The 24563-nt window shown below is 35.8% G+C and overlaps 1 protein-coding gene across 14 annotated transcripts in view; it reads left to right on the top strand.

Annotated features, from left to right (window-relative positions):
- CACNA2D1 (calcium voltage-gated channel auxiliary subunit alpha2delta 1) overlaps positions 1 to 24563 on the top strand; it is a 411227-nt gene that overhangs the window by 306926 nt on the left and 79738 nt on the right. For 13 of the 14 annotated variants that reach the window (XM_068669921.1, XM_068669927.1, XM_068669923.1 and 10 more), the window contains exons 9-11: positions 311 to 361; positions 1695 to 1794; positions 22649 to 22807. In XM_068669921.1, the coding sequence (XP_068526022.1) occupies positions 311 to 361; positions 1695 to 1794; positions 22649 to 22807 (310 nt within the window). Of the gene's footprint in view, positions 1 to 310; positions 362 to 1694; positions 1795 to 11959; positions 11981 to 22648; positions 22808 to 24563 lie in introns of those variants that run through there. The other variant, XM_068669932.1, reaches the window with a different exon arrangement.

Genomic DNA, 24563 nt, shown 5'->3' with positions numbered 1-24563 from the left:
TGCAGTAATTAATCTGTCATCAAGACTTTTAGCTCTGAAATAGTGTACATGCTTTTCATTTATCAACATATAAAAATAGTGAATTTTTATGAGTATACCCTATTTTCAGGCTTTGCAATTGCCATTTGGTTTACTTAGAAGGAGACATAGCAAGAGAGAAAATGATGGCATATGGTTTTCTACTAGTTACAATAAGAGGATTTTTTGTTGTTTTTGTTAAGATGGGTAAATTTAAAGATTGCAAAGTGTTGAGAACACACAGCAAATGTGTTTTCAAACATGAGTCATTCATATTCTCTGTTTATTTCAGGTATATCCAAGGAGCAGCATCTCCCAAAGACATGCTTATTTTAGTTGATGCGTAAGTGTTTAATGTTTGAATGTTGACATTAGAGAGATAAAAGTTCTTAGATATGTTGAACAAATCTCCGTATGCTGAAAAAGGAAGAGATGATTAAGAATTCCATATATGGAAGGATCAAAAATTGGTTTTAAACAAAATAAACACATGGGAAAATGTATTTCCAAAAAGCCCAAACCAAACCTACATGATATTTGAACTTTTTAGAAGGAAGTGTGTTTTTTATTTGTTTAGTATTATTCTGTTTTCAGTTTCTTAATAATTAATAATCAGATGAAAATTTCTCCTGTGCATGCTAAGATTTGCTGTAAAACACAAAACCAGAACTAGAAACAGAAAAGTGGATTTAATCATAATTTCACAAACCTGAAGGATAAGAATTTGTGCAGACTTCACGTTTTACTGTACGTATTTAAAGATCAGTTTCTATAAATCATTAATTTGCAAGCAATATTTCCATAGATAAAATTCCCTTTGAAAGAAATGCAAAATAAAATGAAAAGGGATTTTTTTTGTATGTGTGAAGGTTACATTTTTCCAGTATACCTCTATTAATTTGTCCTTATTCAGGTTATTCAGTAAGGACACAAAAGAAAAATGCTATTTCACAATATGGGAAATGTGCAGCTACCTTTTCTGATTTCATATATAAAATCATCCCATGTTTGGTGTTTATACTGAGATATTTATTCAATGCAGTGTAGAAATTGAGCAAAGAAACTGATAACAAAAAAACTCTCTCTTTGCCTTGGCAAGGCTTCTTTTGTTTAGACTAATGTCGAAGGACTGAAGGAAGCACTGAACTTGATGTGTCAAACAGATTGCTATATACTGATAGAAATGTTCAGAGAGAATTTGCATTTAATGGTTTTAAATGTGGTGAAGTGCTTTCAGTTCAGGAGAGAGGTTTATCAACATTTTTTATTTCTGCACTTTAATTTGGGTTTTACCTTGAATCAAGGTCAATTGATTTGGGTATCTGAAAATTTAAAGCTGTAAATCTATGTGTAGGAGTATAAAATGTTCAGATAATGCATTGGTTGAGTGTGGTAAACTGGCTCAGATTTGCTGAAAAGAAAGTGAGCAAATGATGTATCATTATGACTTAATCATAGGCACAAGATTGTGGCTTGGAATGCCAGTTTTGGACTTTTTTTTTTTTTATTGTAATAATGCTATATCATTAATGGTGTGTTGGAGAATTTAGGAGAATGATTGGAAATTCAAGTGTGAAAGTTGCTGAAAATGCTGTTTGGTGCTCTATATTTTCTTTGCATATTTAAAATACTTTTTTTAAAGTGATCATTTCTCTTATCCTGTGGATTTCTATTAGGAGTGGAAGTGTCAGTGGACTGACATTGAAGCTGATCCGCACGTCGGTCATTGAGATGTTAGAGACCTTGTCTGACGATGATTTTGTGAATGTAGTTTCGGTGAGTATCTGTTTCTATAAAAAAAAATTTGCATTGTCAACAAAGCTGTAAGCAACCTATTTATCAATGCCAGCTTTGAGAACCTGCTAAGAGACCTAAGAAAAAAATATTACAAAATATCACATTTGCCTAACTATTTTCTCGTAAAGTATAATGAGAGCCATAGAAGTCATAGATTCAACAATATGTGTATGTTTGAATGAAAGGCCAATGAGCTGCAGCAGAAAAGGAAGCAGTTAAAGCAAAAGTCATTTAAACAAACTTCTGTGTAGCCAAATTGTCCTTTCTGATATATTCTGATATATTCTGATATATTCTGGTCTCTTTAATAGATCTACTCAATTGGTACATGCAAATCCTCTTGAAATAGTTGGTGGTCCCCTGATATTATGTTCTGTTTCAAGAGTCTGTTTTTGGAGATACAATGCTACAGAGGCAGTAGGGTTTTTTTTTTCATCCAGGCTGCAGGCAGTGGAGATGCCTGTGTTAGCTGATGAAGAGATGTACACTTTGTACATCCAACCTGCCAAAGAGGTTGTTCCTGAGAAGTTCTACAGCTAGTAATTTGATGGTAGCAAAGCAATTTTTCTCATAATAAAGTGTCATGGTTTTGGCTGGAATAGAGTCAATTTTCTTCACAATAGCTCATGCAATGCTGCATTTTGGATTTTGGATGACAATAGTGGTGATAGCACGCCAATGTTTTAGTCATTGCTGAGCAGAACTTACACAGAGCCAAGGATTCTTCTGCTTCTCATGCTGTCCTGAAGCAAGGAGGGTAGGGCTGCACAAGGAGCTGGAAGGGGACACAGCCAGGACAGCTGACCTCACTGGCCAAAGGGATGTTCCACACCATATGGCATCATGCTCACCAATAAAAGCTGGGGTAAAGAAGGAGGAAGAGGAGGATGTTCAGAGTGATGGAGTTTGTCTTCCCAAGAAACCATTATGCGTGATGAGCCCTGCTTTCCTAGAAGTGGCTGAACACCTGCCTGCCAATACGAAGTACCTGGTTTGCTTTGCTTGCATGCACGGCTTTTGCTTACCTAGTGACCAGTCTTTATGTCAGCCTGTGAGTTTTCACAGTTTTACCTTTCCAATTCCCCCTCACATCCCACATGAGAAGAGTTAGCGAGTGGCTGGGTGGTGCTCAGCTGCTTGCCAGGGCTAGACCACAACAATAAGTAATATAATAGAGGGGGAGATACATGTAGGGACTTAATATACAAAATTTGTTCCCAGAGACAGTGTACATAATATGAAGGTCAAAGGACTGGTGCAAGGAAGGTAGGATTGTAAGGATTACCAAATGAAGGAGATGCTGGCATTTTCGGGGCTGGATTTTCAGCAGCTAAGATCTTTCAGAACATCATCTGAAACTTCAGTGCTATGTGTGGTTACTACACTTGACTACTAGCATTACTTCTCCAGAAGTTTAGAGAAACTTCTGTTTCTCTAAAAAAAGATTTTTTTTAATATTTCTTTATAATAGTTCTTTATTTATTTCTTTATTTGCTGTGGAGTGGCATTTCAGTCTTCTTAATACTTGCATGGAAATTGAAGTGCAAATTCCTGGTTTTCTAGAAAAGGCTGAAGGCAAAATTGTTTGGGCTGAAGGCAAGGTTGTTATGGGCTACTTTCAGTTTTCAGGCTCATACCTTGAATGCCATGGTCTAGCCTCAGGCAAGGTGCTTTTTTTTTTTTTTTTTAATGAAGTTGCTGAATTGTAATACTTTGATTCTAAGGATATAGGATAGGAGCACTGGCATACTCTTAATGACAAGAGACAGCCTGCATGGTGAGTAACTCTACAATGATTTTGAAGGTAATTTTCAACTTCTATAGATGTGTTGTAGCCAGCCTGCAGGGAGAAAGACCTGAAATATCACTATCAGAAATTTCTTTGAACACCACTTATTGCTTCATCTTTTGCTGTCAGTCTAGCTAGACTTTTCTCCAAGTAGTAGAGGGAAGATTTTATTTGCAACGGCATTTCATTTTTTCAAGTTTTTAATAGTGAATTAGATGGTTTTCTTTAGTCTAAATTTCAGTAAAAACAAACAAAAAAACCTTTTTATTATTAAAAGAAAATAAGCTTTTCTTCAAAGCCATTAGACAGCTGAACTCTGTTCACTGTTTTATTTGTTTGTTTCTTTCTTTCTTTCTTAAAAAGGAGACTGAAATCCTAAACTGATAGAAATTGGTTCCTGTAATCAATGCAACTATGCCAGATTTTGTCATTTTAAGGTGTGGACCCACACTGATTCATGCATTTTTAACAACTCTTTCTTTCATTTACTCTAAGCTGGCCAGAAATAATGTATCTTAATGCTGTAAGGTAGTAACATAGTAAGGTAGTAAGTCTTAGAATTAGGATATTTTATGGAGTAAGTTTCAGTGTTATTACAGTGAGGTCCCAAGGTTGGGATTTGTTTCAAAAAAGGACTAGAAATTTTTGAAAAATTTCTGGAGTACATTTTCCCAGTGGTTTGTAATTTTTAACATGTAAGGACCTTTTTTTCTTTGAATGAAATTAATACATCAGAGCCACTTGTTGATATTTGACTTCAGAACCAAAGAGGACTTTTTTCTTGAGCTGCATTCATCTTCAGAGGAAAACAACACTCACAGAAGTATACATAATAGAAAATGCCATCTCTAAGTATTCTATAAAGTGATATTTGACGTTGTGCATCTAAGATATAAAATTCCATATTAAATCTTTTTAGTATTGTAATTACTTTCCTATTACCTGTTTCATGTACTTAGATGAGTTACACATTGAAATTGTGGGAGTGATTGTGTTCTAATATTTTCTTTCTGTAACAGAATGAGAATCATGTGCTGTAGACAAGAAACAAAATATTTTACTATTACAGGTGAGAGAAGTAAATCCTGAAGTCTGGTCTTTTTTAGGATTTTAGGTTAGATTGCTCTAGTTTTCCACAGTCTGAGCAAAGCCTCAAATCAAAGTTAAGTACCGAGAGGACACTGCTTAAGATGATGTATTATCACATGCAGTATTATTTGTTCTTAAGATTATTCACAGGAGCATATCACAAGCAAAATTTTATAAAGCATTTATCCATTGCAATGTTGGTATTAGTTGCCATACGGTTTTCATGTATGTCTTCTTTTCATGTTTGATTGAAGTGTACACTTTTAGAGAAAAGCTGTATGATTTATTAGTTTGTTGTACTGTGTTAAAAGTCAGATGGCTCATTATTTTTTGTCTGTTTTTATTTATTATTATTTTTTAATGATTTGAGGATCAAATGGATGAATAACAACAGAATCACAAAATCATCTGTGTTGGGAAAGACCTTTAAGATCAACAAGTCCAACCATCAACCTGACATCCTAAGTCCCATGACTAAACCATGTCACTTAGTGTCACAGCCACGTGTATTTTAAATACCACCAGAGATGGGGACTGCAACATTTTCCTGAGTACCCTGAGTATGTTAGAGAAAAAGACATAATTATTCTACACTGGAATTCTACACATCATTGTATTCCATAATAGATAAGACATATCTAAAATAAATCTATCCCCATTGGTTCCTTCATAATCCCAAAAGATCAACTAAAGTGTTTTGATCTAGGTGAAGGAAATGTAATTTGTTCATTATGTTTCATGCTATTGCTTAAGGATGGTTTCTCTTGAAGCATCCTGGTATTAGAATGGCATCATTGTCTAATTAAAAGACCCCCCCAAAAGATTATAATTTATAGTTAACACAATATTAGTGAATTGATATATGAATACTGAAAATATCTGCAATTTTTTCTTTCCCTTCTGGATCTTTTGGCCAAGAAATCAACAGTTGTTTTATGGTTTGTTAGATTTAATAACCATAGAGTGTTTGTAATGAGGTTTTGAGTTAACTGAAGAGCTGTTTTACTGCTAACCTCTGCCAAGATGTTGTCCCACAAAACCCATATGTGTGATGATTCATGCCCACAACTGAGACATGGATTTAAGCTTATGCCAATCACTTCTAGAAAGTGACAGGATGATTTAATCAACCATGCCTGGTATATGGAGAAATCCCGGGAAACAAAAAGCTTAAAAGTGGATGTGCTAAAATACATTAGTTCTACTGATTTAATACAGTTCTTGCATTTATTTCCAGAGAAAAAGGGCTGAATGAACTGTTAAGTCATGTAAAGACTGCCAGGGGTTAATATGTCATGATTTCCTCTGGGATTTGAATTTTTCTTATCTGAAGTGCTGTGCTTTGTTGCAGAAAGAAAACCTGCTGTTAGAAAGAGCTTAAATGTATGAGTAATACAGCTGTTTTCCCACTAATCCGGTTATATGCTTTGATAGCAGTAAGTGGTAGATGATAGGGGCAGTAATTCTATCCCAGCACGCTATGATTTAGTGACTTGGTTTCAAATGTTGACACAGAGAGTGTAATTTGTTTATGATTGTGGGTAGGCTGCAGTTTGCAGGAGAAATGTATTGCAACTTCAAGTCTGTAGAGGTGGGGAAAACCACACAAAGAAAAACACAACTTATAGCAACAGACATGTTAAAGGTCAGGAGCCATAGGACTATTTAGAATCATTTAGCCTTTGTAAAAATCCAAACTAATATGTACTGGTTAGGAGCTAGAAATTAAGTATTATGAGCATGCTAGGGATAAGAGTATCATGCTGTAGGAAAATTGAAAGCTCATCTCCTGCTCTTGTGCAGTTTTGCACAGGGACTAAAATCAGAGGAAAGGAGATTCTGGATTATATTATTTCAGTGAAAAAAACACGCAAACCTTATAAGATTATTGTTGGGGATCATCAAAGCAGTCTATGGAATATACACCTTTTCCCACTGATTTTTAATAGCAGCTTTTTGTGTAATTCTCTCAACTCACTGGTTGCTCACCTTTTTACTTTGCTCACCTTACTCCCAAACTGATGCAGCTTTATGCCTTGCTAATTAAAATATCTATTACAATATTATAAAACTAATAAGAAAAATTTCAGTAAAGAGCTTTTCAGTTTATCAAAGGGCTCCCTTTTCTTTCTGTTGCATGTTCCTTCATGTGCTCTGCCTTTCAAATTGCATCTGTATTCTCTTAGATACAGGGTAAATTTTTTCCTTCTAGGAAATACTTTCTTTAAGGTCATTTAAAAACTATGTAAACATGACATGGGTGGAGATCATAGCCTGAAATCTTATTGAAGGAAGGAGGATACTAGATTTTCCAATGATGTTACGCTTATGCATTCTTTGTTAAATTTAGAATCATAGAATCATTAAGGTTGTAAAAGACCTCCAAGACCATCTAGTCCAACAATTGGTGGGGGCACCAATGTCACCCACTAAACCATGTCCCTAAGCACCACGTCCAACCTTTCCTTGAACACCCCCAGTGATGGTGACTCCATCACCTCCCTGGGCAATCCATTCCAGTGCCTGACTGCTGTTTCTGAGAAGAAATGTCTCCTCATTTCCAACCTGAACCTCGCCTGACGCAACTTGAGGCCATTCCCTCCTGTCCTATCAGTAGTTATCTGTGAGAAGAGGCCAACCCCCAGCTCCCCACAGCTTCTTTTCAGGTAGTTGTAGAGACTATTAAGGTCTCCCATGAGCCTCCTCTTCTCCAGACTAAACAGTCCCAGTGCCCTCACAGGACTTGTTCTCCAGGCTCTTTGCCAGCTTTGTATCTCTTTTCTAGACATGATCCAGGGCCTACATGTGCTTCATGTAGTGAGGGGCCCAAAACTGAACACAGAACTTGCATCCTCACCAGGGCAAGGTATGCCAGTACAGGGGGACTATCACCTCGCTGGTCCTGCTGGCTACACTGTTCCTGATACAAACCAGAATGCCATTGGCCTTCTTGGCCACCTGGGCACACTGCTGGCTCATATTCAGGTGAGCATCAATCAGCACCCCCAGATCCTTTTCCTCTGCACGGCTTTCAAGCCACTCTGCCCCAAGCCTGTAGTGCTACATGGGGTTGTTGTGACCAAAGTGCAGGACCCAGCATGTTCAACCTCATGTTCAGCCATGTTCATTTGTTTGAGTGTACCCTTCTGTTTAATTGGTAAAAATATTTTAGAAAGCTCTTTAAAATTAAATTCAGTCAGTTTTCTTTATTACTTTACATCCATTTAAAGTGTCTCTAGTGAACCTTAAATTAAGTTACATACTTAATAGATTAACACTTATTTTCTTCTTGTGTTTTGGATTTTTGACCCAGATGAGTTAATAGCAGTTAGTTTTTCTAAATAACATTGGTCCTTGAAGATGAAAAAATAAAGCATGATAATGATACTAGTGTGAAATATTAGCACTGAAGTAGTTGCATGGTTGGATCTACAAGGAAGAGTAGAAAAGGACTCCTGTATTAAGATGCTTGCCAGCAAGCTTGCTAATTTCTCCAGTCCTTATTTTCCCCTTCTCCATAATGGACAATAATAAGGAGAAAATCTAAAAATGCCTGCCATCTTTTTCATTATTTGGCAAACTAAAAAATATAAGCAAGCTCCCACTGCAGCTCTGCATAAGCATCTTTCCTACTGATTTAATCCTGAAGCACTTCAGGTAATCAATCACCGTAGCTCCAGTCAAGTATACAGTCTCCTCTGAGTCATAGCTGTGTGAACAGTAAACAAATATATATTATTCCATTTTTTTTCAGTGAAAAACAAGATAAAGCCATGTTTAAAGCTGAGTGTTGAGCTTTACTCATGATTCTCTTAACCATGATCCATCCTATTCTATTGTGACCTTGCAGTTTTTCTTAAATTTAATGGCTCACTTTCAAGGCAAGGGAGAACAATGATAGCTACAGAGAAACACATTTTCACAGCAGCATTTCTTAATGGAAAATCATTGGCATTCTTTAATGGAAAATTGTTATCTTGAACTTTCCCTAGTAAGAGAGCAAATGAATTGTTTTACATCTTTTCAAAAAGTATTATTGATTTTGATGCATCAGTCAATCAACGCATTGTTGATGCTGGGCTGAAGCGAAGCTTGAACAAGTTATGATTAAAATATTATTTAAATTCTGCATTACTAATAATTACAGGAAGAGCTTGCCTATGTATCTGTGAAATTGGATGTATGGGAAATATGTCTGGAGGACCTGTTTAGCAAATGTCATGATGATGAGTGTTTTGCAAATAACAGTGTGGGCAATTTGGAGAAACCAAAAAATTGTGGGCAATTTTGGGGAATCTGGAGAAAATTTGGGAACTATGGAAATCCAGCAATTGTTAATAAGTTAGAAAGAATTGTCTTTATAAATGGGTTAATGAGAGTAGGAATAAAAGCAAGAAATGCAATTATATAAAAGACCTCATAAAATTTTTGTCTGTCCACATAATTAGAGTTTCATTTTGATTCCCCTCAAAAAAGAAGGTCAAGAAAGGAGTCGATGATGCTATGTTTAAGTATTTCAACTGGGGACGGAGTTATGAGGAAGATCAGGGTAAGATGAGGTATTATTTGGCTCATTTAAAATGAGGTTAATTGATTTGGTTGAACTTAATGATCATTCCAACCTAAATGATGCTATGATTGTATGACTTCAGTAGGACCCTGATCCTCAGGAAAGCAAGTTAAACAGTTTGTATCAAGAAATGAAAAAAAGGAAGGACTTCTAGGAGTCAAATATACGGCAGTCTTCATCTGATATGAACTATAAATGCTTATATAGCTTCAGTGACATGGGTTGAGACTACTTTTCATCTAAACAGTGTATAGACTTATGGTTCTGTTTCTCTCCCAAGAGGTAGAAAATGACTATTTGAACTGAGATTTTGAATTTATGTTTCTTTTGTCCTGGTTGAATAATGTTATATAAATGTGGATAGTGTCAATAATTTAACACAAAAGAGTTTGGCTCAGACTTTACTAAACAAAAGTTTGTAGGTGCCTTCTCTCAGGAGATAAAGTGATTCTTGAAGACATCTCAGAGTCCTGAGTGAGTCATCTGAGTGGACTTCAGACCAGCTTTTCAAAGTATTTTTGGGCTCAAAGAATTTGAATTTTCTAGGGGTAATTTTGAAGTTCATAAATAAATAGGCTGAGAACTGATTTGATAACAGCTAAGAAGTGCTGTCATTGGGGAAAGCTCTTGCATCCACAGACTTTTAAAAACTGTCACATAAAGGCACTGCAAGAATCTCTAGTTGAAGCCCAATAAATTTGAATGGCACATAAATAGTTAATATGCCTCAACAAATTGCCAGGGAAGATTCTTGTCCTCCTCATATCAATATTTAATTCTTTCCTGGAAGATGCACTTTAAGCAAACGTCTAGCACTAAACATAATTGTTATGGTCTATTACAGGAGTAAACAAGGGAATTCTAAAGGCTGGTGATATGTGGGTGGTGAGAGAGTGTGCAGGAGGTCAGACTAGGGTATCTCACTGTCTCTTTTGGATTTAAATCAAGAATACATCATTTGTTGTTGATGGTGGTGATTTTTTTCCCTCCATTTTGTCTTGCTGACTTAAATGTTTATCCCAAATAGTTGTTTATCATCCACCTTAGTTACTAATGGACTGGAAGGTACTTCATCATCCTTGTGTGATATGAATACATTAGCTTTTATCTTTCTAAATAGAATAATATTTACTAAGCACTTTTGTTTTTTCCCTGTTTACATAACAGTTTAGCTGCATCTATCCAACTCTAAAGTCCGCCCACTCCAGTCTCTCCAGCTCCTGCAGCACAGATGCCCAGGCCTTCCAACCCGGGGTTGGAGGTTGCTGGTTGGTGCACTTCCACCCCCATGTATGCAGACACACACACAGAGTAGAGCCCCCATAAAGGTAAAGAGGTAGAAATGAAGTTTGAGAAGGTAGGACAGGCTATGCTGATGAGATGCAGGGCATGGCCAGACAAGCAAGCTGACCAGCCCTCTTTCCCCTTACCCCTCTATTTTTCCTCTTTCATCCCCAAGTCACCTAAAGTCATCCCTTTTCTGTGCTTGGATCCTTCTCCTAAAAGATCTTGTAGTAAATTCTGTGCAATCCTCAAATGTTTCCCATAATGGGTCCCACACTCCTAGGCTGCAACCTGCCTCAGAGTGAAAGCAAGGTTACTGTATTGTAAGTTATTGGGTTAATTCTAGTTATAACTATAATTATAGTTACAGTTAATGGAGGGAAATGAAAATCAGTGCCAGAAGACAGCTCATCCTGACTATCTTGAGCACGTTGAGGACAGATTATAGCCAGAAGGTGCTTGTCTGTCCCCACTGCCTGAAGGGAGCCTGGCCGCTGCCTTGGACTGCACTTCTAATGCAAAGATAGATGAAACGAGCTGAGCAGACTACCTCTGCTGAGCTGAGAATACAAAATGGAGTCAGTAGATGTAAAAAAAAAAACAACAGAAAAATATTTAAGGAGGAGATTAGGATCTTAATTATAACATTTTTTTTCCTTCTTTTATATTAGTGTTTGCTTTTTTAACATCAAAATTTTTACTGTTGTATTATTAACTGTAACTTTAATTTGCTGCAGAAGAAAAATGTCAAAAAAAAAAAGTGAATGGTTTTGAAAAGGAATAGGGTAAATCTTAAGATCTATTTCACTTTAGATTTGTCATAATGCGTTAATTCTAAGGAATAACGTACTTGAGTGGAAAAAGACCCAAAGGAGATGGAAATTAGAAGCTGAAATTCTAATTTAGGTTGTCAGGAGCAGGGATGTTGCTGGAAACAGTACATTTATTACAGTACAGTGTAGCTTACAATTCTAGATGACTAAAAAGTCGCCTCCATTCCCACTTTGAGGGATTGCTTTGGGCATCAATACAGATTTTTAGTGTCTCCTCTTGTAGTCGTCAAATGTTAGAAAGTCAGGCTTCCAACAGAACATGACACACACTTCTTCAATTTCCAGGATAAATCCTAACTCTCTATTAGTTTAGTAGTATATAAAATGAGTATATTAGTAATATATAATGAGTTGATAGCTCATGGTTGCACTGGTTAAAAAATCTGTTGGCTTGTTTCAGTTTCTTAATTTTTAGTAAAGTACAGGACTCACTAAAGACTGTGGCATTTCAGATACTGGATGAGAAGTGCATTTCTGAGTTGTCTTTTCAACCAGGAGACAGCGATTAGGGGGAGCTGTGACAATGTAACTAAAAATCTGTGCTGGGTGCTCCCTCACAACAAACGCTTTCCTTTTCAGTTCTGAAGAGGCCAGGCTGTGCTGGCTTTAGTCATTCTGCTGGGGAGAGATGACTCACAATGTTGACGAAGCAAGAGGATAATGCAGGCTGTCCATAAGGTTTGGGAGAAGGTGGGGGCTATGTGTTCTCTGTTGCCCTTTTTTAAAAAAAGTATTTCCTATAAATGTCCTTTGTTTAGGAGGTAAAAAGTTGAAGTCATGTTAGCAAGATGCTAGATGGGTGTGGATCTAAAGGAACTCCGGCAGAACATGAATGAAATACTCACAAACTTGGCAGGTCTCACACTTTAAAGACTCACACACTTCCATGCTGCTTCTCTGCTGTAGCAGCAGCATCTCGCCTGTCAGCAGTATGCTGCCACAGCCTCCTTGCTGCTTGCAAAGCCCAAGCACCAGGGGCAGCCAGGCGCAGCATTTCCCTGTAAGAGTGACAGGCAAGTTTAGGTAAAGCCCTGGGAAGGTGACATTGTAGCCCCCTGCCCTCCCCCAGCTATGTGGCCTGGCACTGATGTGTACATCTGCCTTCTCATTTGGTGCATTGACAAAATATTCATCTTGCTTTCGATGCCCAGAGCAGGAACCTCATGCAGCCAGTGAATTTATAGATAATGGTTTAACGTTAAAACCTTTATCTCATCATATTGGCCAAGGGTGTTTAATATTCTAAACAGCACAAATTTGACCAAATGAAGATTTCCTCAGTAAATAATAATTAAAAAAAAAAAAAAACACTCCAAAATCACTCTCTAGAAAGTCTCCTGCTACAGGTCTCGTGTACAGTACATGTAGGGAGCATCCATATGTGGTATACAATGCATGTTACAGCACTGCAGTAGTTGAGAACAGTGAGATTTCTGTAGCAGGTGCTTAAATTTCCAGAAGAATTCAGACACGTGATGTTAATTGTCCAAGAGAGCATGCTAACTTAGCCACAGCATCATGAAATGACCATAAATGAATTCATCGTGCTGAAAGACCTATGGCCAAACCTGACATTCTTTGTTGAACCATGAGATTCTCAGCGTGGAATCTCACTTTATGGTCTGAACATGATTCCTGCTGCACTCAATGGGAGACTTGCATTGATTTATGTGCAGATAATCCCACTAATTAGAAAGGATAACTAAGATAACTGAGAGCAGATTCTGGTCCAGTATTTGATCCTTTCCCAAATGTTTGTCTCATACTATGCTACAATAATTTGTCAGCATGTATTTCATGACCTAACAGATTGTTGTTGAATGTTGCTGCTACCACTGATCTTTCAAGAATCCTTTCAGAAGCTATGTGTATAGATACACATGTACGTGTATATGTACAGATAGATAAGTTTACAGCTAAAAGAAGGGGGATACATTTCAAGTATCAAGAAACACCAATAAAGTAAATTGTCATATAATCTTAATTTTACTTCATGCTATACTTGCAATATAATTTCAGAGATGCACAAGTGCTCTTACTGAGTACTAGAATACAGTTTTACATTGTCTTTACAATGTATATATAGGGTTGTACTGTATATCTGAATACTATCTATATGCAATTCATAGGCTAGGAGATAACAGTTATTCTATAGCAACATACGAATGTTGAATTTTAACACCACATATTATTTTTTTGCCATGTAAATTACAAAATGTAATTGCTTGAGATGCCTCAAGTTTTCTGTGCACTGAGACCTACATGGCAATAAAAGTTTGCAAATTGCTTTCTTACTGTTCTCTAAAAAGATTCTGCTAGATATTTGTATCATCACGTAGCTGAAATACAGTTTGTAACTGGCCTTATTCAAGATTCAGTTATTCTTGGGATTAACCCTAAAATCCTATTACCAAGCCTACAGCACCAGGCAATAAAAGGAAAAGAAAGCAGCAAAGCTGGATTTAGTTACAAGAGGAAAGCCTGATAAAATCAGATCTATTTCACTATTGCTCATTTAATATGTATAGATACAACTGGGTCACCAAGCTGATTTAGCCATGAGGTAGAAGTAGCATAGCAACAAACCTCAGCAGATTGAAAATCAGCAGCAGTAGTATCTGATTAGGCCTTCAGCAAGCTCACTATATTTTTCTCAATTTTCAGTATTCCCAGAGTGGTATTTCTGATTTATTCAGGTATGGTGATCTTGGTGTTTTACAAGTATAAGTTTTGTAACTGTAGCAAGTGTAAATATAGGAATTACTGCTTTGTCCAATTGCCTAATTTTCTATAAATGAAGCATTTCTAGATGTTGAAAAATATGTAATTTACATACAGTTAAATGTGGTTTTATCTCATGAGGTGGAGTTTTTCTGTTTTTGTTTTTTTGTTTTTTTTTTTGTTTTTTTTTTGTTTTGTTTTGTTTTGTTTTGTTTGTGTTTATTTGCCTTTTTTATTTTTTAGTTTAGAAATGTCACCAGAACATTCTGATTAAATCTTATGTTAAATCATTAGATGTTAGTAAGCTAAATGGGATTAGTGAAGAATATTTTTTAGGATTTAGCAGGTATGGATGATTGAGGTAATCTGATTTTTAACTTAGATTTCATATTATTTTTCAATAAGAATGTTATCACCTCTACAGTGTTAGAACATGAAGAAAGGAGCTTGCTTGAGAAATGTGAACTTTTACATCTCTTTATTCTAAGTATTGCAAACCTGGTTAGTAAACATGCTGGAAATAGTGGAAATAGAGATGCTTGTTTGGGGAAATATGGACTCTTTGTATGGGAAAAAAAAAAAAAAAGTCCATCCTCCTAGAGATGTGACCACTTGTGTTCAGATTTTTTTTCTGATATTTTCTGATATATATTTTTTTAATATTCCGTTCGTACTCATTTTTCACACAAGGGCATGTAACTATTGTAATTACAATGAGAAATTTATGCCATGCAGAGAAGGCACTACCACAAGATAATATTTCCAAGACCAACTCCCCTTTTCTTTGTTATTGTTATAGTGCCACCTAGTGACTGAAACATGAACAAAATGTTTTAAAAAGTTTTGTTAATTTATTGGTTCTGACTTGTTTGTATTACTCCGTTTTCCAGGAATGAGATTATTTACAAAATCTGATTCTGTGTTTTTCAAACTGATTTTCAGCACTGGCACTGCTTTCTCCAATTTCTTTTTTTTTCTGACAGTTTGCATTCATATAAATGATTGCTGTCATTGCTGAGGATTGCAGTGTTCCTCCATGATTAGTGTTTTGTCCAGATTGTATCTGATAAATATTGGCAGATGAAATTTGATTTCTTGATCACTTCATAGAAACAATAAAGCACATACTTGCACACAAATATATTTTTTATATACACATATGTATGAAGACATCAAATACATTAGGAAAGGAAAATATCTTGACCATCAGAAACAGTAATAAGTACTTCCTGACCAAAATGAATGCCACAAAATATTATTATTTAACTCTGTAGAATTTCTTCTTAGTGCTGCTGTTTTTAATGATTGCTTGTTTTGCTAATATTGCATATAATGTTAATTCTAGCACAGTGCACCTAAGAGAATACTTTGGAATTCCTTCTTATTAAAGAAGGAGAATCAATTAAATATTTTATTTGTATTTGAATAACTGCCTACACTTGCCAAAAGAATGATTGACATTGGAATGCAGATTTAAATGCCTTATACCTCTCAGGAAATGGATATATAGAGAGATATATGGAGAGGGAAGTGTAGAAGAGAATTAGAAATGTTCATCAATTTATACATTGTGAAATCAGAGATTTTGCTCTTCCATTACTGTAGGATTCAGAATCAATTGAGTTAGTTATGTGTGCATTCTGAAGGCATTTATGTGTTGAGAATTCATGCTTTAAGAATTTGTGCCTTATTTGCTCTTGTGGTTTAAATGGCGTATGGTAAAATGAGAAATATCAAGTTAAAGGGCAAATCTGAGTACTAGGAGATGGTTGTACAAAGGAAAGGGAAAAGGCAATAACATATCCTAATAGTGGGAAATTGAGATTAAAGCTTCTAGCCCTATCTTTGGTTTGGATTTGTTTGTTTTCTTCCCTGTTGCTTCACTTTTCTCACCAATGAAATGAGAACTCGTATTTCACAAGGAGTCCAGGATATTCAATAGTGTTTGAAAATATATGTGATCTAAAGTGTGGAAGTCCCTGGGAGTTACATGCTATGTGTTTCTTGATAAAGCTTGGCAACTGGGGAGAGGTCAGCTGGTATCTGCAAAAGGCAGATTTATCAAAAAAAAAAAAAAAATCCCAACAGACAAGATAGTTTATGTCTTTTCAGAATTAAATATATTCAACTGAATTCAGTTTTAGGAAAAAAAAATATAGAATTACACACATTTTTTTTTCTCCTCTCTTTTATTTGCTGTTTCCTTCCAGACTGCTTGATAGCTTTGATCTTTCTACTAATCTCAAATGTTTTTCAGGCTATTTATATGCCATTCCTGAATACTAATCCTGTTTTCTCTTCTTTTTGGAGCCTTTTCCCATGATTTTTTTTTTTTCCTTCTATAGTCTTATTCTGTCCTCTTAATGAAAACACCTGTCTGCAGAATCTCATGTTGTTATTCATTTTTTGACCTGTCGTTATATCCACAGAGCACTTAGGGTGGGAGGAATAGGAAATATATCATAAATCAAAGGCAGACACAACAGGATATCCACACAAAAGGATATGAATAACTTGGATAGGGAGAAATAACCCATTGAAAAATACAGCTAGATCCTATACTGTGTGATATAATTATTGACCAATTGCACAATACTGATAATCGCAAATTAAAAAAAATAAGGTTATCCTGTTTTCCATAGTTTCCAAGTGTTTTGTTACATGCCTACGTAGTTTAGATCAGATACAGGAATAAGCTTTTTAAGTAGTCAAAAAGTAGAAGCTGTCACAAGTGGTTACATGCTGTATGGGAGTCTTTAGATTTTAACAATTGAATGGTTTGCAACCACTAATTGTCAAAGGCTTATTAAACCAAAGATAACTTTTGCTATCTTAACATGTGAAAAATTATTAATCTTGAAATCATAGAATCACGGAATGGCTGGGGTTGGAAGGGACTTTAAAGATCATCTAGTTCCCACTCCCATTGCCATGGGTAGGGCCACCTCCCATTAGTCCAGGTTGCCCAAAGCCCGATCCTACCTGGCCTTGAACACCTCCAGGGATAGGGCATCCACGGCTTCTCTGGGCAACTCTGCCAGTGCCTCACCAACCTCTGAGTAAAGTATTTCCTCCTAACATCTAATCTAAAACTTTTACATTTACAACCCTTGTCCTATCATCTGCCTGAGTAAAAAGTTGCTCTCCTTTTTTTTTTTTTTTTTTTTTTTTTTTTTATATATAAGCCCCCTTGAAGTACTAAAAGGCTGAAAGAGGTCTCCCCAGAGTCTTCTCTTCTCCAGGCTGAACAGCCCCAGCTCTCTCAGCGTTTCTTCACAGGAGAAGTGCTCCAGTCCTCTAAGCATCTTCATGGCCCTCTGCACCTGCTCTAATAGCCCCACATCCTTCTTGTGCTGGGGCTCCAGACCTGGATGCAGGGCTCCATTGGGGTCTCACAAGGGGAGAGCAGAGGGGGACAATCACCTGCTGGCCCTCTGTTGTTGTAGCCCAGGATGCAGTTGGCCTTCTGGGCCTGCAAGTACACTCTGCTGGCTCATGTCAAGCTTTTCACCTGCCAGAAGCCCCAAGTCCTTCTCCACAGGGCTGCTCTCAGTGAGTTCTTCTCCCAGTTCTGTGCTCCTGTCTGGGATTGCCCCCACTCAGGTGCAGCACCTAGCACTTAATGCCATTGTTGCCACTATATTGCAGATGTTTGTTACTAAAACTAGTGAAAACTGTCTCAGTTTAGATAATTGAAAGTTATGAATACTCCTAGTGTTTGTCACATGGTCAACTGGTTAAAGAGCAAAATAATTTTAGCATTGTTTAGTGGGAATGACAAGCCAATTTTAAGGGCAGTCTGAAAGCTTTTTACACTAGAAGTATTTCAGTTACTTCAGTATTTTTTTTTTTATTTGAAATTAATTCAATGTAGTCCTAAGTTTTGTTTCCTTCTTTTGGACATTTTAATAAGACACACTTCAGACTCTTGCCTTCACCTCCTACCTAGTAAGAAGGTAAATGTTCATTTTGGAGGATTATTTTTCCATCAAAAACTCTCATCTACTATGTTGACTGACAATAACATAAATGTTAAGTGTTTTATTTCAAAGCAGATGACTCATATATTTTCTTAATTAAATTAAACCATTTACAGACTTCGGTTGATCTAATTTTCCATTCTACAAATGATCTATTCCTCTCCTTCATTTTACATTAACATTTGACTGTCCGTAGATAAAACTTTGTTGGCCTTGACCCTTTTTCTTTGCTCAGTTTACATCATGTGTAAGTACAGTACAGTTTACTTGTTAACTGTTAAAACAGTTTGAGTCAGAATTCTTGTCAGTTTTTAAAATGTTGGTTTTGTATCCATAATTACAAATCCATATGCTAGATATCTGACCTTCATGGAAAGAGTTATCTTGATACATCTTGCAGGACTGCTAGAAAATAATTCAGAGGTGGAATTTAATGTTAGTGGCATTTCAGGGAAAAAAAAATTCACTTGTCACTAAATCTTCAGTGGAACGTCTTAACCTCTATTTTTTAACCTCTAACCCAAGATAAGGTATGACCATGATACTTAATTTACGGTTATATTTGAAATTAGCTCATTAAATAATTTGCATCAAATGTCACTGATGAAGAAGAATGTCTTCACTGATCTTTTTCAGATGAAATCGGCTTTTGGTGAGCAAAGCTACCTACCAGACAGCATTTTTATTCTACCTTACAAGTACAAGATTTGTACTGTAATACTATCTCAAAATTAGAATTCATTTTCAGACCTTGGTCTTTCTCCTCTCCTCTCCTCTCCTCTCCTCTCCTCTCCTCTCCTCTCCTCTCCTCTCCTCTCCTCTCCTCTCCTCTCCTCTCCTCTCCTCTCCTCTCCTCTCCTCTCCTCTCCTCTCCTCTCCTCTCCTCTCCTCTCCTCTCCTCTCCTCTCCTCTCCTCTCCTCTCCTCTCCTCTCCTCTCCTCTCCTCTCCTCTCCTCTCCTCTCCTCTCCTCTCCTCTCCTCTCCTCTCCTCTCCTCTCCTCTCCTCTCCTCTCCTCTCCTCTCCTCTCCTCTCCTCTCCTCTCCTCTCTCCTTTCTTTGCTTTGCTTTTCCCCCATCATAGTTACAAAAGCAGGTCAAGGCATGCCGAAATACTTCCACAGCACAAATATGTTTTCATTCCCACATGGCCAATGTACCTAATAATCACAGGGTGATTTATTGGTTACTTCTGTAAAAAACTTCTATAAGAAACACAATTGAGTGCGTCAGTGTTTTGCGTCAAAGTGAATTGATTACAGTTGCATGATCATTTGGTTGTTTCGCTGTGTAGGCAAAACGTGCTGCTTAACCACAGTAAATAAGTATCACCAAAACAAGGTACTGAAGGGAAGTAGAAAAATGAACAACCATAACTTATTAAAGTTGGGAAAATAGCTTTATAAAATATAAGGGCTTTAAAATCATGCAAATGAAAATTTTAGTTGCAAGTATTACATTTAAATTGCTGTGGAGGGCCCCTCAAATTCCTTCTTTTCTGGGAAATATGGGATAGATTAAAGGAATATTCAAACTGGAAATTTGGTTCTACAACATCTAGTTCCAAGTGTTCATTTATTTTAAAGGTTTAGTTCACATAGTGACACTGGGAAAACTGGAAAACATTTTTTATCTTCATTATTTCATCCCGGTTTTGTACTTTCAATACTGTAAATAGTTTAGATACATGATACTATATTTTATAGTCATTATATAATGAAAATTAAATTTAAAAAGCCAAACCTTTATCACATTACTTGATATAATGGTCTCTTTTGTAGAATGCTTGGTCAAATACAGCATTGCATTTTTCAAAGTTAAAGCACTTGTTCATGCTTCTGTGTGTTTTTAGAAACAATTTTCCCCTTGTGGCAAAAACAGAACATCGATAAAAAGGGGACATAAAATTTTGCATTAAGTCATTTGAGAAAGACTTGCTCCCCCAGATTTTAATGGCCTGGGAAGCAAAGCTATAAAATTAGGACAGAATAGAAATTTTCCTTATTAATTTGGAAGGTATATTAAAATTCTTATGAATTGTCTCATAGTCTCATAGTCTCATCCCTGGATTGTCTCATCCCTGCATAGCTAGAAATAAAACAGTTTTTTTTTATCATCTCCTTTCCTCAGAAAGACAGCATCTATACCACAAAACATTATCAGAATCTCAGCAAAAGGCAGTATTAAAGCCATGAGGAATGAGCAAAAATAAGCTCCATGGAAAAATAAATGTAACATGAAGATGGTAAGATACTAGATCAGTTCTAAAATACTTAATGCTCAAAAACTGACTAGTGGGTTTTCTTGATTAGTTTCTACACACATGCAGGAATGCTTTGTGGTACAATAATTTTGTTAGAAGATGAAGAAGACAAATTAATTCTTTAAATTTATGTGACACTTCAGCATTTTGCAAGAATAAGAAATTACATGTGGAGCTGTAATTAAGAATCCAGTGTAACAAATGCTGCCTGGATTTGTTCACTTACAGCTAAGAAAACTACAGATGCATCTCTGTGGCTAATTTCAAGAAGGACCTGGAAAAATTAGGCTAAACCTTCTGCTGAGGATTATGTCATTCTCTGCCAGTTCTCTCTACTATAATCTCTACCATATTCGCTGTTACACATCTGCTCTTACTAACTGAGTAGTGGAATTAGCATTGATTAAAGCAGGAATTTGATAAAAATGCTTTATTTACTTCTATTACTTAATTATTAAAAATATTTTGCAGTATATATTTCAGTAGTAGAACTTGAGTGACATATGAGCTATATGAGCATAAAACTGCAATGGAATGAAATTGGGCCCAAAGAACTTCCCATCCTTGCTGTAGCTAGATCTAATTTCAGGGACAGTGAGTGTTGCTTAATTAATCACTGAAATGATGAATTTTCTACCTGGGGTTCTGTGAAATACAATGGCAATGAAGTAAATTCAAGCTGGGCAGAATGAAGAATTCGTAAATGATTTTGGGCTACCAAATCTGTCAAAACCAGGCACAGATTCTGTTGTTTTGCAGTGCTGTAAGTGTACAGAAAAATACTTATCTTGTAGTAAGGGAAACCAGTACATCCCTGATGGACCTTCTGGTGATAGCACAGGGCATGTACCATACAATGGTCTTAATTAGCATCAGTATTAGGCAGCTATTTGAAAATGTGAAAAAGTGGAAAATGCCCTAAATCTCCCATGCTAACCTCATACCTGTTTTTTTTCTATGAAAGCAATTGACTTGGCAGATGTATTTTGTTTTGATTTGATTTTTGTTTGTTTTCCTCTCTGGGGACACTGCTTATTTCTTTCTAATAGGTGTTCTTTCTGAATTTCTGATACTGCCCAGGCAGGATGATTCTTTTGGCCTTATGTATGACTTGCATGTGATTTGAGCCCATTCATGAATGACAGATTTAAGTCTCACAACAGTGCTGTTGGTTGTAACACTATACTAAACAATGGATGTCTTCATGTAATGTCATAAAGTTTGATGACCCATTACTCCTTGTCACATTGTCTTCTCTCTATATATTACTGAAATTTTAAAAAAGCAGTTTAAAGATTAGACACAACAATATTTTTGATAATATTTATCAACAATATCTTAAAAAAAAATACTATGTTGCAATTAAAAAGAGATTTTCATCAAGTAGAGTGCAAAACAGATTATATGCAATACTGTGCACTTTTACTCAAGAATATAGATAGAATCATACATGCTACAGCATTAAGAGAAGTCTCAACTTTGACTTTAGACAGATTGAAACAGAGGTAGCTGAACAGTTAAATGTATTTCTGCATTCCTCTCTCCACTGGGATACATATATTTACATATATATATATGTGGTATGTACATTTAAATAGAGAAATTTTTAAGAAATCAAAAACTCATTTATCCTTGTGCAGACAAAATTTGGTACATAAATTCTTTTTCTATGTATGCTTTTAAGCAATATCATAGTCTTGTATTAATGATAGAATTTGTTGTAGTCTTTTATGTATCTGTGAGTAAGAGCGCTCAAATATGTGTGTTCTCAATCCTCCTTTTTACAGCTATATTCTCATGTAATTCCCATCTCCCAAGAATGTGTTTAGTTTTCTACAAGGTATATATATTAATTTATTATGACCTGCAAGTATCATTGTTAAACAGAAGGTTTAGTGATATATTAATACATACAACATGGAAGTAATCTGATAATTCAACCAACATTTTTCAGTGATTAAGAAATTAAACATTTTCCCATATTTTTGCTCTGATTTCCCCAATTCTGTGTTTCGTGGTCATTTTATTATATGAGCCTGAAACAAAATTTGTAGGAGTTTTTCCACTGTTCTGGAAAGCAGGTTTTTTTTTTGGATTGCAACATCCCCTTTTTTATTATATTTATTGCCCAATTTTGAAATCACCAGCCAGGCGTTGCTGGACTGTCTCGATATAGTCGTAATTAATATCCATGTGTCACGGACTTTATCTCTTGGGCCATTAACCTTTACCACTTAAGTACATAGAAAAGAAAATTAAATTAATTGTACATCTCTGTCTTTAATGTTATTTCTGTTTGTTTTACAGTTTAATAATAATGCTCAGAACGTCAGTTGCTTTAATCATCTTGTCCAAGCTAATGTGAGGAACAAGAAGAAGCTGAAAGAAGCTGTCTATAAAATCTCTGCTAAAGGAATTACTGATTACAAAAAAGGCTTTAGCTATGCTTTTGAACAACTGCTAAATGTAAGTATGAAAGTCCTCTCTCAGTGCTCTAAAGTAAATTAGGAGAATTTGAATGTTCAGAAAGCTTTTACGTGTTCCTTCATTATGTAACACAGGTAATCATAAGATACCTTCATTTAGCAAGTAAATTTATTGAACAGTTTGTCTTGCAGATTCCCCTAATGCTTGAGAGGTTGTTAAGGCTTGGAAATGGAATTGTTTTTCACTGTGCTATACTGTTTTTACATCATTCATACACGCAATTTTATATTTATTGTATTCCATAAACAGTTGACAGTGGCAAGAGCAGGACAGAGGAGAGCAGACAGCTCAGTCAGTAGAGCTCAGACAGCAACAGTCAATAGGGAGATATTAGGCATTTGAGAGAATTCTAATTATAACTTGTGTATTTGTTTAGAAAAAGATCTGTTTTATATTCATTAAAAAATGTGTATTGGATCTTAACCTTAGAGTAAATAAAGCTATACCAATTTATAAAAGATAAGGGCCTATTTTAATAAATAATATTATATGTTCTGTTTTGTTTGTTTGTTTGTTTTTTAATTTATTTCAATGATGTCTCTGAGCAGAGACCTCTACTTTTTCTGTCAGTTTTTGGACTGAAGGGAGCTTTCTTGTCATTGCATATACAGCTTAGGGCTAAAACTGATTGAAAGTTTTCTAACCTAGTGAAATTTTGATGAAAAAAATGAAGAAAAATAAAATACAATGTTTTCAAGAGTTTTTACTCAGCAGATCACTGTTTTGATTAAACGAGATTTGGTGGGGAAAAGGTTGTGTGCCATCTGCTGACATGTCTGTAAAACTGCCAGCAGGATTTTAAAATAAATCAGACTTTTTCGGACCAGGCTTAACAGGCTTTTTTCTTTTTCTCTGTTGCCATCTTATACAGAGGGAACCAGGAAGAGACAAGAATTGTTGCCAAACACATCTGGGTCCTAACAGCATTTATATTCAATTAACATTATATATTACATTTGGTGTAGTACCACACATGTACTTTATGTACAGGATGTACTAAGATGAAGACCTAAACACAGGGGAAGCCTCAAAATGAACCTGTTTGTAGGACTAAATAAGTGCTTAAAAATATAGCAGGAGACTGGTTTCAGAGTGGGACTCTGTCTCTCCTTATTGGAGACAGAGGTGTAATTAGTCTCACAGAATCTCTGCAATCCTGTAAATTATGACTGAACATTGTGGATGTGTATATCAAGGGAAATTAAAAGGTTGCACTAGGTTATAGAAATAGAGTCATCCTCTCCAGATATTGGCAAATCCATTTGGCAGGGAGAGTAAAAGTGCTGATGGAATCAGTGCTAGACTGTGGTGGCAAGATGATATAGTAGGTTGATACAATACAGGCTTAAACAACTAACAAAAAATATGCTTAGGGATAATTTCAATTTTTATTTATGATTTCAAGCAATCCAACTGCTTTAAGGTCTGTTAAAATGGAATATTTTTAGCAGCTCAAATTTTGATAATTTTGGTATAGCGTTTCTGAATGGCAGTTCAAACAATTTTCCTCTCTATGCCAAAGTAGCATCTTTGTCTCATGAAAAAACTTGTTGTCCAATATATTCCTAGATGAAAATAAACTCTTCATTTTTTTCAACATGTTAATTCATGTGCATATAAATAACCCACATTCCATGATTTCTATGCAGTATTTTTCCATTATTTAATGTTATATTAACTTGCTATTTCTTTGAAAATTATTATATTTTAGGTTCAGCAGTTCAGGACTTTTTTC

Source organism: Anas acuta, chromosome 1 (genome assembly GCF_963932015.1).
Source record: "Anas acuta chromosome 1, bAnaAcu1.1, whole genome shotgun sequence".
NCBI lineage: Eukaryota > Metazoa > Chordata > Aves > Anseriformes > Anatidae > Anas > Anas acuta.
Note: the sequence above shows the minus strand (reverse complement) of the source record. Positions and strands in the feature narration are given on the sequence as shown.